The sequence below is a fragment of the Physella acuta genome, unplaced genomic scaffold (assembly GCF_028476545.2).
Source record: "Physella acuta isolate Inbredline_101_S28 unplaced genomic scaffold, ASM2847654v3 ptg000616l, whole genome shotgun sequence".
NCBI lineage: Eukaryota > Metazoa > Mollusca > Gastropoda > Physidae > Physella > Physella acuta.
The window spans coordinates 104,296-117,208 of NW_026732135.1; the positions used below are offsets into that span (position 1 = coordinate 104,296).

At 32.3% G+C, this 12,913-nt stretch overlaps 1 protein-coding gene and 1 long non-coding RNA gene across 2 annotated transcripts; one reads left to right on the forward strand and one right to left on the reverse strand.

Moving 5' to 3' along the window:
* Window positions 1–7,208: 7,208 nt before the first annotated feature.
* Window positions 7,209–9,426, forward strand: LOC131947929 (uncharacterized). The gene is made up of 2 exons (XR_009387939.1): window positions 7,209–7,363; window positions 8,039–9,426. It is a non-coding gene; the product is annotated as an uncharacterized LOC131947929 (long non-coding RNA).
* A 977-nt stretch (window positions 9,427–10,403) lies between these two features.
* Window positions 10,404–12,385, reverse strand: LOC131947910 (uncharacterized). The gene is made up of 4 exons (XM_059309311.1): window positions 12,197–12,385; window positions 11,730–11,833; window positions 11,002–11,262; window positions 10,404–10,509 (listed from the first exon to the last, which is right to left on the reverse strand). The coding sequence occupies exons 1-4, from the start codon at window positions 12,321–12,323 to the stop codon at window positions 10,507–10,509; spliced, it is 495 nt and encodes a 164-aa protein (XP_059165294.1). The 5' UTR covers window positions 12,324–12,385; the 3' UTR covers window positions 10,404–10,506.
* Between the last annotated feature and the right edge of the window lie 528 nt (window positions 12,386–12,913).

Here is a 12,913-nt window from a genome sequence, read left to right on the forward strand (position 1 = left end):
TAATACTCAATATACTACATATATTACTTCTACATACTAGATCTAGTGGATCCAGAATATAGTCTAATATCTAGATCAAATAGACTCTTTTTTTTTATTTAGGACATGGTGTTCTTCTTAAGTTTTGATATATGTGTAGCCTAACTTTAAAATTATAATGTTAAAGGCTACTTATATGCCAATACAATCTGTATATTTAGGCCTATAGATCAAAATTCTAGATCTAGGCCTAACTTTTTAAATTAGGCCTTATTAGTATTACTAATAGTAATATCTTTCTCTCTACCTCTCTCTCTCTGTATATATATATATATATATATATATATATATATATATATATATATATATATATATATATATCAAAATATACCATATATGCCCTCTCTATAAAGGCCTATGTGTCATTGTAAAATTATATATTATTTATATAAAATTACAGAGGACTATAGGCTCCCTATGTAAAATAACAAAATAGTGAACCAAAATATTTTTTATGTCTGACTGGTCAATTTTTAGACTAAATTAAAATTAATGTTCAATGGCAAGCAAAGTAGTAGGCCTATATCACACTGTTATAGAGGATTTAAGTTTTTAAAAACTCATTTAAATATCACAATGCCTTATTGAAACCTATCCCTTTCCAGTAGTGTAACCTGTTTAATGTTATCATTTATCTCCTATACAATTTTTGCATTTGCTTGTATCATAATTCCTCAATTTAAATTTCAAGGTTATTTTTTCTATGTAGTCTATCATAGTAATTTTGTTATCCACTGCATTCACTCATCTAGTCTACTTCACTTCGCATTAGTTTTATTTACAAATCCTACATTAATTTATCATTGCATTAATACTGATCTAAAAGATCTGAGCTTAATAGTTTATAGATTAAATGTATGCAGTATGGTTATTTATTTCAATACGTATTTTAATAACTCATCATTATTTATAAATTATTCTTTATATTTCTTTATGCAACTATGTCTTTTTTATATGACTAATGTTGTTGTAATATTTTTTGGCGTCCACTTTTTATATTAGTAAATAGTTTTAACTTATCTATACATTTTTTTTCGTCAAAAATAAAAGACTTTTTAAAGGCTCTATATATTAACTACCACGTTTGGAGATTTGAAATGTTATATTTGATTTCTACTTGAGCAAATGTCTATTTCTTCAACTTTATGTTAAATTACTTTAAATCTTATAGTGTGCTCATTTACTGCTCGAGAAGTTTGCCAACAAGCTGCTTATTTCTCCCTATCATTTTTTTTCTTTGATTATTTTACTTTTGTAAGTCATATCAAGAGAAGTAGTTAGTTCAAAGGGACGTAATGTGTATACATTTTTTCAGACACAATGAGAATTTTTGTGAAGGGCAATAAATCTATTTTTATTTTGTTCAATGCAGATTGAGTCAATCAAAATGATATGATGAAAAATGAAAATGTGCTTTGGGGTCGTCCATAAATGACGTCACCCTCGTAGGGGGGAGGGGGGGGTTCTGTAATTTTCTGACGGTGTATGATGAGGAGGAGGGGGGGGGGGGGGGGTTCAGATGGTGTGACGTCATTTTTTTTGCCTTATAAAAAAGCAATGTTAGAAAACGTGTTTTAGCCATTATTTCGCGTTTTAAAAAACTGTTTTAATAAATTGTATTAGGAATTGATACAAATTCTGTATGTTGACAGAGTTCGGACAAGATTTGGAAAAATTCAACAGCATATTTGAGGGGGGTTGTAGGCTGAGGTGTGAGGTCATACTTTTTTTTTTGGGGGGGGGGGGGGGTCTGGCTTTTTGTGACGACGTGTGACGGAGGGGAGGGGGAGGAAAAAATCGTCAAAAAAGCTTGACGTCGTTTATGGATGACCTCTTTGAAAATAATCAATATTGTCTTGTTAAACATCCATTTTGATTTAAGAAAAACAAAATGAACAAATTAAGAATATTACACAATGGCGATCAAGTCGAGTTATTTACTATATGCATGTCATTGGTTATCCACAATTCTAATCGCTCGCAAGAGAGACACATAGTCCGTTTGAGCTTTGTAAAATATACAAGCCGTGCCCGCCAGGCGCTGCACTGGAAAGACACTTGCCCTAATGCCGTTTGCCCGAAGGGGGGGGGATGTCGTGGGGGGGGGGGGTAATTGACGGGGGTATTTCCATGTTATTATATATATATATATATATATATATATATATATATATATATATATATATATATATATATATATATATATATATATTATATATATATATATATATATATATATATATTTAATATATATATATATATATATATATATATATATATATATATATATATATATATATATATATATATATATATATATATATATATATATATATATAAATATGGGAACAGGGCATTTCCCCCTTATCAATTACCTCCCGGACATTTCCACCCCGACATTAACCCCAGAGGAATTACCCCCTGTCAATTACCACCGCCCAATAGGACATTAGGACATTACCCCACCCCCCCCCCACCCCCGGACAGGGTTAGAGTTAGGGTTAGGAAAAGGTTTGGGTTAGGGTTAGGGTAAGGACTAGGGCTAGGGTTAGGTTTAGAGCTAGGGTTAGGGTTAGGGTTGTGTCAAGCGTTGGTTTTGGTTTTGTGTGAAGTTTTAGGCTAAGGTGGATGCTTAGGTTTTGGTCTTTTTCTTAAGGTTTGGATTTAAGTAGTATATAGGTATAGAATTCTAGTTAGAGTTAGGATTCTAACTTGAGGGGGGAAAGATTCCCCGGGGAAGGGGGGGGGGGGGGGTAATTGACTGTGGGGTAATTGCTCCGGGGGGTAAATACCGGGGGGGGGGGTAATTTCCGGGGGGGGGGGGGGGGTAATTGCTCCGGGGGGGGGCAGATACCGGGTGGGGGGAATGTCCAGGGGGGTAATTTCCGGGGGGTGGTAATGTCCTGTAGCCATATACATATATATATATATATATATATATATATATATATATATATATATATATATATATATATATATATATATATATATATATATATATATACATATATATATATATATATATATATATATATATATATATATATATATATATATATATATATATATATATATATATATATATATATATTTATATATATATATATATATGTATATATATATATATATATATATATATATATATATATATATATATATATATATATATATATATGTATGTATATATATATATATAGTCACTCTTAAAATCAATGTAGGCTATAAATGAACAATCCAATAAGCATCATTTAACAACCAAAACTTTGCATCAATTACCCTGCTACAAAACTGGTAACATATAACGATATTAAAATGTTAGCACTTATTTAATTAAACACTTTATACGAATATTATTTTTAAAATTTAAATACATTTTAAAAATATGGAATTAGTCTTCTCCGAATTCAGTTATTAAGTATTTAAGTTATATATTTGTTTGAACTTTTAATGTCGAACCTTAATTTACAATTATATTTTTTTATAAATAGAATACACACTAAACTGACATATGAGTTGCGCTGTTTTTGTTTTATGGAAGAAAGCATCGACCACGCACATAATTACATGAGCAACCCAGTTGTTACTCCTCTAGTGTTTTTTTTAAATTATACCTTCATCTTCCTGCTAAACATATGAATAAGATAAAGAGGTCTAGTATTGTTTTATGTTTATTGTTATAACTGAGTCCATTGTTGATGCTAGTGGGTTCTGCCTCCAGTCCACCGTACCCACCTCAATTGGGACACGACATAATTTGATAGGAAGCCATCCCTTTCCCTCCTAGCTATGTGCAGGCGTGGAGTAAAACAGGTCGCCTTGTCCTTGACCTGAGTCCGACCCAGCTGACCTGGGATGTGAATTAGAGGAAACACGTTAAGAGATACCCTATTGTATTCGAGGTTAAGCCAGGACATGGACCCCCAGACTGGATGGTGAGGGCAAGAGACATTGGGCAGTTGGATGTTAGCCTTATTTACTGATAATTAAGATTTACATAGAAATAAAATAATAATCCGATTTAAAGAGAAACTACCAGGTTCGAGTCAAAGAAGATGGTGTAGGCTACTTCTTTAAACTAATCTTTGCGTGCATTAGATAAGTTCGTATAAAAAGTAGTAGTACATTATGTAGTAAAACGTATTGTGTTTGTATACCCTTTTAAAGTAATCCTAGTGTATTAGCCTAGGCAAAGTAATACATTTTTAAATAAGTGTATTTTAAATATTTTTTTTCTCATAACAAACCACATATCCCTCTGCTTCTATGGATCTATGTTTGGTCCAATTTTGTTATAGGTCAATCCCAGTTATAGTTGTCATAAAAAGTATGCAACATTTAGTCTTGTCTAGTAAAACTGTGTAAAATAACATTCTTGACACCCAAACACCAGGGGCGGAACTACCATGCCGCCAGTGCGAGGGTGGGGGGTGTAGGATCAGGCCGTTTAGGAGAGGGGGGACCACAGCCCACAATAATTAATATTTTTAAAAAGTGTAAGTGTAATTTTCGTGCAATTTTCGCCTTGATGTTTTGGTTTGTAACAAAATACTGTAGCTGCAGTACTGTTATCTTTATTTTACAGCCACTATAGTAAGCTCTTCTGCAAACATAAAAAACCAATACACAAACTTAGTGTAAACATCAATTTGGAATAATATTCCGTGACTTGTTGCTCCACTGTTATAGCCAAATAGGAGGGGACGTATCACTTTCACACTTTGGCATAATAACTGAGCGACCAGACCTCGAAAGTGTGCTGTGTAAAATAACAGTCTTGACACTGAATCACTTGAATATAATATTCAAAACAACCTATGGCCCAATAAATGTAATATTTTTTTTTCTAGAACAAAGACAATGTCATATTATATTTAATGTAGGCTATCGTAATGTGACCTGAATAAAATAATTTTAACTCTTCTGAAAGGTGATGCCTTTTTAAGTTTTATTTTATTTTAAAAGAATTATGTTTTATTGCTTATAGTGAAATAAGTTGCTAAAAGTTATAATTCCATTAAACAAATAGATTAAATTAAATGTTTTTAATAAATACACGTTTCTGGGTAAAAGTGAAAGTATTTTCAAATTAGCCATTACGTCATGAGGTATACAAATGTCGAAATATTTCGAAAAAAAAAATCCATTAATCGGCGCACCTTAATAATATCAACATCGTTCTGAACATTTTTCAATACAAAATGTTCATTAATTGTTAATCAAATGTGTCCCGTAATTATATAAATATAAAGATATATATATATAAATATATGTATATATATATATATATATATATATATATATATATATATATATATATATATATATTCATATATTGGTTTAATCTATTATTTTAAAAATATTAAAGTAAATTTACCAACGTTGTGCGGCTGATCGTTATATTTTAAATGGTTGTTTATTCATGTTGATAACTTGTTTTTGCAGTAGAGCAGCAATGGGAAATGAGTCTAGTACTAGTAAAAAGAAAGAGCCACAACATAAACACTTACAGGCCCATGTTTCAGGTAACACATCGTCAACATCGTACTACTCGTTATCTCTTGTCTTACATATGTATGCTTTATACAATGTATACTAATGTAAACCAAAAGTCTGGTGCTACTGTTTTTATCCATATATTTAGCAGAAACATTTTAAAAAGTTAAAATGTTTTTAACACAGAGCTCATCCATAAATGACATAACGCTTTTTTATGCCGATTTTCGCCTAAATTTTCACGAAAAGCAAGACCCTCACCCCTTAAAATGAAGTCACCACTTTACCAGAACCTCCACCCCCTTCAAAACTGCAGCTTTTGAAACTTCCATTTTATTCTAAAAACTTGACTGTGTTGGTCAGTTCAGATTATTTCAGTCAATTTAGATTAAAATTTATTAAAAGTTTTATAAAACTCGAAATAATGGGCTAAAATTCAATTTCTAACATTACTTTTTTAAATGCAAAATGTGACTTCAATTTATCTGTAATTCCCCACCCCCTCCATCTTCAGATGGCATCATAAAATTACGGACGCCCCCTTCACCCTAAGAGTGCGACGTCAATCCCTATGTTATTTGATAGCATTTCAATGTACAATTAATAATATTCTAAATAATACTAGCGATAACATGAAAATAAAATAACATACCTTGCTATTATTTGAAAATACACTTTAAAGATTTTATTTCTTTTTTATTCGTATAAATATTATCACTTTTTAGTCAGTAGTCTAGTTTTTAATTAGTCTTGGCCATTTAAGATCGTTTAAATTATTTTATTGAATGACATGTTTATTATTAATAAAACTTTCGCCTGGGTTATACAGAGGCTGACGTTGATGAAGGTTTTATTTGTACTGTGTTGCTACCAGACGGCAAGGAGGAGAAAAAACGTGTGTTTCGCTCTTCCAGAATGAATGAAGTAAGGTGTAGAATAGCTAGCAATAATTGGCACCCCTTATACACAGGGCTTAAAATTTCCAGGGACGGGTGGCTGACAATAGTTAAACTATATAACCTATATATTCTACATAACATAAGGGTGGATCTTTTGCATGGTGTTGGAGGAAGGGGGCAATGCCCATAGGGGAATGACTTAAAAATGACTTAATACATGAAAGATTTGGTTCATTTTTTAATACTAGTACTTTTTTAAATTAAAGAGCGTTTTGGTTTTTGTTCCAATAGCCTATTGAACCTATTACTAATCTTTTAAATAAATTGATGAAAACATGTCTTATAGGCCCTATATACTGAAACTAATTATTTTTTATATAAAACAATGCTTTAGTGTTTGTTTAAACACTTAAGCTATTACTAAACTAACAAAGTAAATTGATGAAAACAGGTCTTATATTTTTCAAACAAATATTTTTAATTAAACATTGTTTTAGCGTTTGTTCAAATAATTAACCTGTCACTTAACTAACCAAATAAATTAATTATGATCCAGTTTTTTTTAAGAAACCATTTACCTGTTGAGTTTGTTTAAATAATGAATCTATCACTTAACTAAACAAAGAAATTATATTCCAGTTTTTGAGAAACCACTTACCTGTTGAGTTTGTTTAAATAATCAACTTAACACTTAACTATTTCAATAAATTATGTTCCAGTTTTTTTATAAACCACTTACTTGTTAAGTTTTTTTAACTAACCAAATAAATTATGTTCCAGTTTTTGAGAAACCACTTACCTGTTGAGTTTGACGTCAACGAATTCGAGGTCGTCATCTACAAATCCAACAACGAAATTGTGATACCTAAACCGAATGAAGAATTCGAGGAGTACATGGATGACTTGCATGAGATATGGATCGCATCCAAAGGGTAACTTGCCTGCAGTCTTTTAGCTAGGTTTTAATTCATAAGTGGTTCTATATTTCTTGAAATCATCATCTTTTCTCGATCGTGCCCATGGGGCAGATGGAGTAGTGTCATGGACCTCGGCAAATGAGAATTGTTTTATTTGAACCCGGATTCGAACTCGAGACTTGAGGTTTAATAGTCTACTTCTCTACCGATAGGACACGCCGCCCTATATTGTTTTATAAAAACATTTATAAATATGTATTTCATGTACATTCATTGCGTGCTAGTGTGAGTAAATGTTTACTGTGTATGTTTGCTGTGGCTACTCATCATGGAGTATTTGTGATGTTCTGGATTTTATGTATTGGATGTGGATAAAGGGAGGTAATTTTCAGAAAATCTTTTTTAAAAATTTATTTTATTAAAAAAAAAAGAAAAAAAATGTTACTGTTGACAGTTTTTCTTAGTGAAAAATGATGCATGTAATACACTATTTTATTTACCATACACGTTTTCATAAAATACTGTGTTCGCAAAAGTATTAGCTAGGAATATCTTCAACTACCGCAGGGATTTATTAACAATTATTTTTCGCACTAACTGGTGGCAAGGCTGGCACTTTTTCAGCCACCTCCGATAGAACTTTTATATTTTGTTCATTTCATGAATATTTTCTTTTTAATTTCATTCCAGTGTAGCCCAATCTCGGGCGGGAGAAATACGTATTGGGAATGTAAAGCTTAAAAAGATGGATGGAGAACCTGGCTAATTAATATTTAATAGATTATCTGTTAATTGGTAGTAACCTGCAATCACTTGTTTGCAATTCAAATTACTAATGGTAATTCATTATATATTTTATCATATTATGTAATTGAATGTATTTTTGTTGAGCATTTTTTTCTCAATATTACTTTTACTGCTGTTAGTATTATAAACTGACATTTCCATTTTATTTTATTTTACTTTAAGGTTTTTTATAATTTTTTTAATAAGATTAACCGAATAGCGAAAAAGACCTATGTATTGCAATATTTGTGTGAATTAAACGTTCTAAATATTAGCAGTTCGTTCGTAAGTGACTATATAGATCAAGAGTTTAACCATTGCTTGAGACATTTTGCTATGGGGGAGCGGGGGTAGTTACAAATTTACTGAGGTGGGGCGGTGGCACCCTTCAATTTTACCGGGGAAGGTGGACACTTGTTAAAGTAGGGCATGTATATTTTTTATAAACACTTTATATTATTTCTATTTCATCCCAGAGGTGTTATGCCCCCCCCCCCTCCCAAAAAAGGTGTATGATAGAAACTCTGAGTATTACAGTTAAAAAGTTCACTTTAGCTTTCAGGCGTAGCTATCTAACAAAAGTAATATCGTTAAAGTTAAATAATACCACAATATTGTGAAACACCTAGAATCAATCTAATGTTAAAACAAAAATGCCCGTATATCTTACATTTGTTACAATTTTAAATTGGCAGCTCCGCTATGGCAGCCAAAAAAAAACACATACTTTGAAATCACATGTACAATAAACATGTTTCTCTTTTTTTTAAAAAAAGTGCACATTACATTTATTTAATCTTGCGAATTTGTGTTTATATGCGTGTATGACTGGTAAGAAATGTATGGCATAGACCAGGGGTCTCCAAACTTTTCAGTCCAGGAGCCGCATTAAATATCAAATTTCAGTTCAGGGGCCAGTTTCTTCCTGGAATGTCTTTGATTTTACTGGGCAAAGTTCCTCAGCCATCACCAACAAACGATTTTTCCTTGGACAAAAAGATCTCAGCGGGCCGGATGAGAGGACCGCGGGCCGTAGTTTGGAGACCCCTGGCATAGACTAAAATAATATATCAACCATCATTGTTTTTATTTTTCAAAGTAAATCAATTTTTTAAAAATATTTTCACATTTCTATTTCCATTCTTCCATCTGTGGAATATTAGCCTGCTACATATAGAATTACATTTTTATAAAAAGACCCTATTTGTACACAATGATCAAATGTAAATGTGTATGTTATATTTGTCATTATGATTATGATTACTTGTGGAAATAAATTGGGAGTAAGCTGCCCGAAACTTGTATATTCTTTATTCTTTACTTTGGATGTAAGGGGGGAAAAAGCTAAAATTCAATTTCCAACAGAATGGGTTGGCGTAGCGACCTTTCTCGGCGCCCGGGGAAAAACTTTCAATTTGGCGTAATATATATATAAGCCGTCACCGCCAGGCGCTGCACTGGTCTGTGTGAAAAAACGGGAGCCGGACGTTTCCTCGAACGACACTTGCCCTAATGCCGATTCCCTGAAGGCCGTTTTCCCAAATGGACACTTGCCCAATTGCGTCAAATGCCCGAATGGACACTTGCCCGAATGCGACAAATGCCCGAATGGACACTTGCCCAAATGCGACAAATGCTCGAATGGACACTTGCCCGAATGCGACTAATGCCCAAATGGACACTTGCCCGAATGCGACTAATGCCCAAATGGACACTTGCCCGAATGCGAAATATGCCCGAAAGTTACATACCCGACGTGGAAATTTCTTTGTCGTGGACCCCCGAAAACATCAGTAAAGGATGGTAACTTGTGTTTTTATTTGCAGCATACTCAGACTTTGGCAGGGAATATATTAATTTTCCAGTTAAATGTTTGTATGCAAATATGAATGTTTGAGAAAAACACACATAACCTTAACTCTAACTCTTAAATTAACATTAACCACAATTAACCACAACCGAAACGCAAACGCAAAAAAAAATTGCCATGAGGGGTTTCATAATGATAGTAAATCTCTCTTCATTTCATTTTTCTCAATTAATTTTCACGCATATTTAATATATTTTTAGTTGATGCACGCTGTTGGGGATTTCTAAATTCAGCTTAAAAACTGACTAGCTGCACTTTCAAAATTCTTGTTCCAACTGACATCTGCTTAGTTTAAAATTCGACTTTGCTTGTCAAGTATACCGTATTTTGTGTTGCTTTAATTAATGTATTATAGTAGAGCGCCACACAAAAGTAGTCTACACAACAGATAGATATTGCATGTGGTTTAATCAAAGAGGAAGAACTTTTTTGAGAGTGTTGACAGGAATAAAAACAGCTTTTTATTTGGTGTCATTCAAAACCTACGACAGTGTAGCCGATGTTACTGAAAATATTAAAGAAAAAAAATGAATCTGAATTTAATAATAAATATAAAATCTACGCTTGTTACTAGCTAAACGTATAAGGAACATTATTTCTTTAAAATATTTTAAAGATTCCTGCCTTTTTATAACAATGGATAATTAAAATATCAAGTAATATTTATCAAATAAAATTAACGTATCACTATCAGAGTTTTCTTCCAGGCATCTTTTCGCCCCCCCCCCCCCTCGAAATTTTTTTACCGCCCCCCCCCCCCCGAACGAAATGAAATTTATATAATTTATGTAGAAAATATATACTTTTAACAGTGTCCGCCCCCCCCCCCCGAAATTTTCAAGTGCCCCCCCGGAGAAAAACGTCTGAAAGAAACACTGATTACTATGGATCTATGCTATACATTTAAAGCATAATTTTTAATTTAAAAAAAAGAAAATTCAAAGCTTCATAGTTGAGACTAATTCACACGCCAGTTGGAATAAATTAATATAGTTACTGGATTAGTATATATCGTCATGTTCCCTACGATTGTGTCTCTCATGTTTTCTTTAGCCACACACACATACATGTAGCCATTATACTTGTTTTCTGTTTGAAACTTCAGTGTTGACGAATGGAGGTACTTGACGCAGGGGGCGTCAGAATCAACCACAGGTGCAGCATAAGTTATATGGTTTTGTACAGGATATGGCGTAAAGCTACTAAAGTTACTTAATCTGTTGCCAAGCTTCCATTGTAAGGTTACGTTTCTTGGTCCCTGCAATAATACACGGTTATATATATATATATATATATATATATATATATATATATATATATATATATATATATATATATATATATATATATATATAAATTGGACATGTTTATCTTCAGGTTTCACTTTTATTCTGTTAATGTTGCATGTACAACTATGTTAATACGATAATTCCTGCCGATATTTTTAAAGAGTACCTCGTTTTGACAGGTGATCATTTTTGACATTTCAGAATTGATTTACAATTTTGTTGTGACCTCTAACATCTATACCAGTCCGTCACTCGATTATCTTTGCTTACACAATCTAAAGCCTTCACCAATAGGGCTGGTAAGTAGGTCACCAACTAGTTCAATGGCTCATGCAGGTTTTATTGAGTCGTACAACTGGTTGGTGACCTACTTACCAGCCCTATTGTACAGCTGTATCTGAGTTATACTTACGTTATAAACAATGACAATACTTACATAAACATTACACGTTAATGTAACATTAGACCCAGCAGGGTTTACTAACTCATATTGTTTCTGTCCATTGGGGAACACACTCAGTGGCAGGGGGACTACTCGCGCTGTTTTAAAGTTATATTATTATCGGCAAAACTTAAATTTCATCTTTCTACAGAAATGACAGTTTTAAAACTAAGTTACACAAGCAATTAAAATAAAATTCTAATAAATATCCACTTTCAAATACACAGATGCCTCGCAAATAAGAATAATACGTTTATGGTAAAAATATATTTTAAAATACAGCTATAGGCATATATATATATATATATATATATATATATATATATATATATATATATATATATATATATATATATATATATATATATATTACGGGATTTTAATGAAAAATATAGGGGATACGTATTAATAATCTCAGGACGATAACATTTCGTTTCGTTGTCTTGAAATGACAGACTTGCCTAGAATAGTGAGATTTTGAATTTTTTTTGACCATTGGTCTTCGTCGTATGAAGCTTTACAAGAATAAACTCCAGCATCACCACATTTTGCGTCATAGACCGTTATTTCTATTTTCATCGAGTTCATGTTGATTGCATAATTGAAGGTTCCATCAAAATTAAAAGTCCAATTCCTTGCAGGCTGAGATAGGGGTGGAGACTAGAAATAACAATATATATTTAGTTAAGTAACTGAGGAATGCATATCACTACTAATTTTAAACGAATTTGTTTTATTACAATGCAAAAGCTCAATATAGAGACAATCCCATATACATGCATTTACACATGCATATCGGTTAGAGTAATTTGCTGAATGGATGGATTAACGAGTTGATTAATATATGAAAGGAAATTGATGGGTTAACGAGTTGTTTAATATATGAATAGATGGATTAACGAGTTGTTTAATATATGAATGGATGTATTTGTTGATGCATCGTTTTGTAAATTCGTGCGTGGCTGGGTGGTTGGGTTGATGGATGCGTGGGTGGATAGATAGATTAATGGATAGTCGGAAGGACGGAAGGACGGAGGGATGCATTAATTTATTAATATATGGATATGTGGATGTATGCATAATGGATGTGTTGATTAAAATGAATACATATATTGAGAGACGTAAATATACATCCAGTCCATGTATATTGCATTGTGTGTAAGTTGTATTTTGTCTTG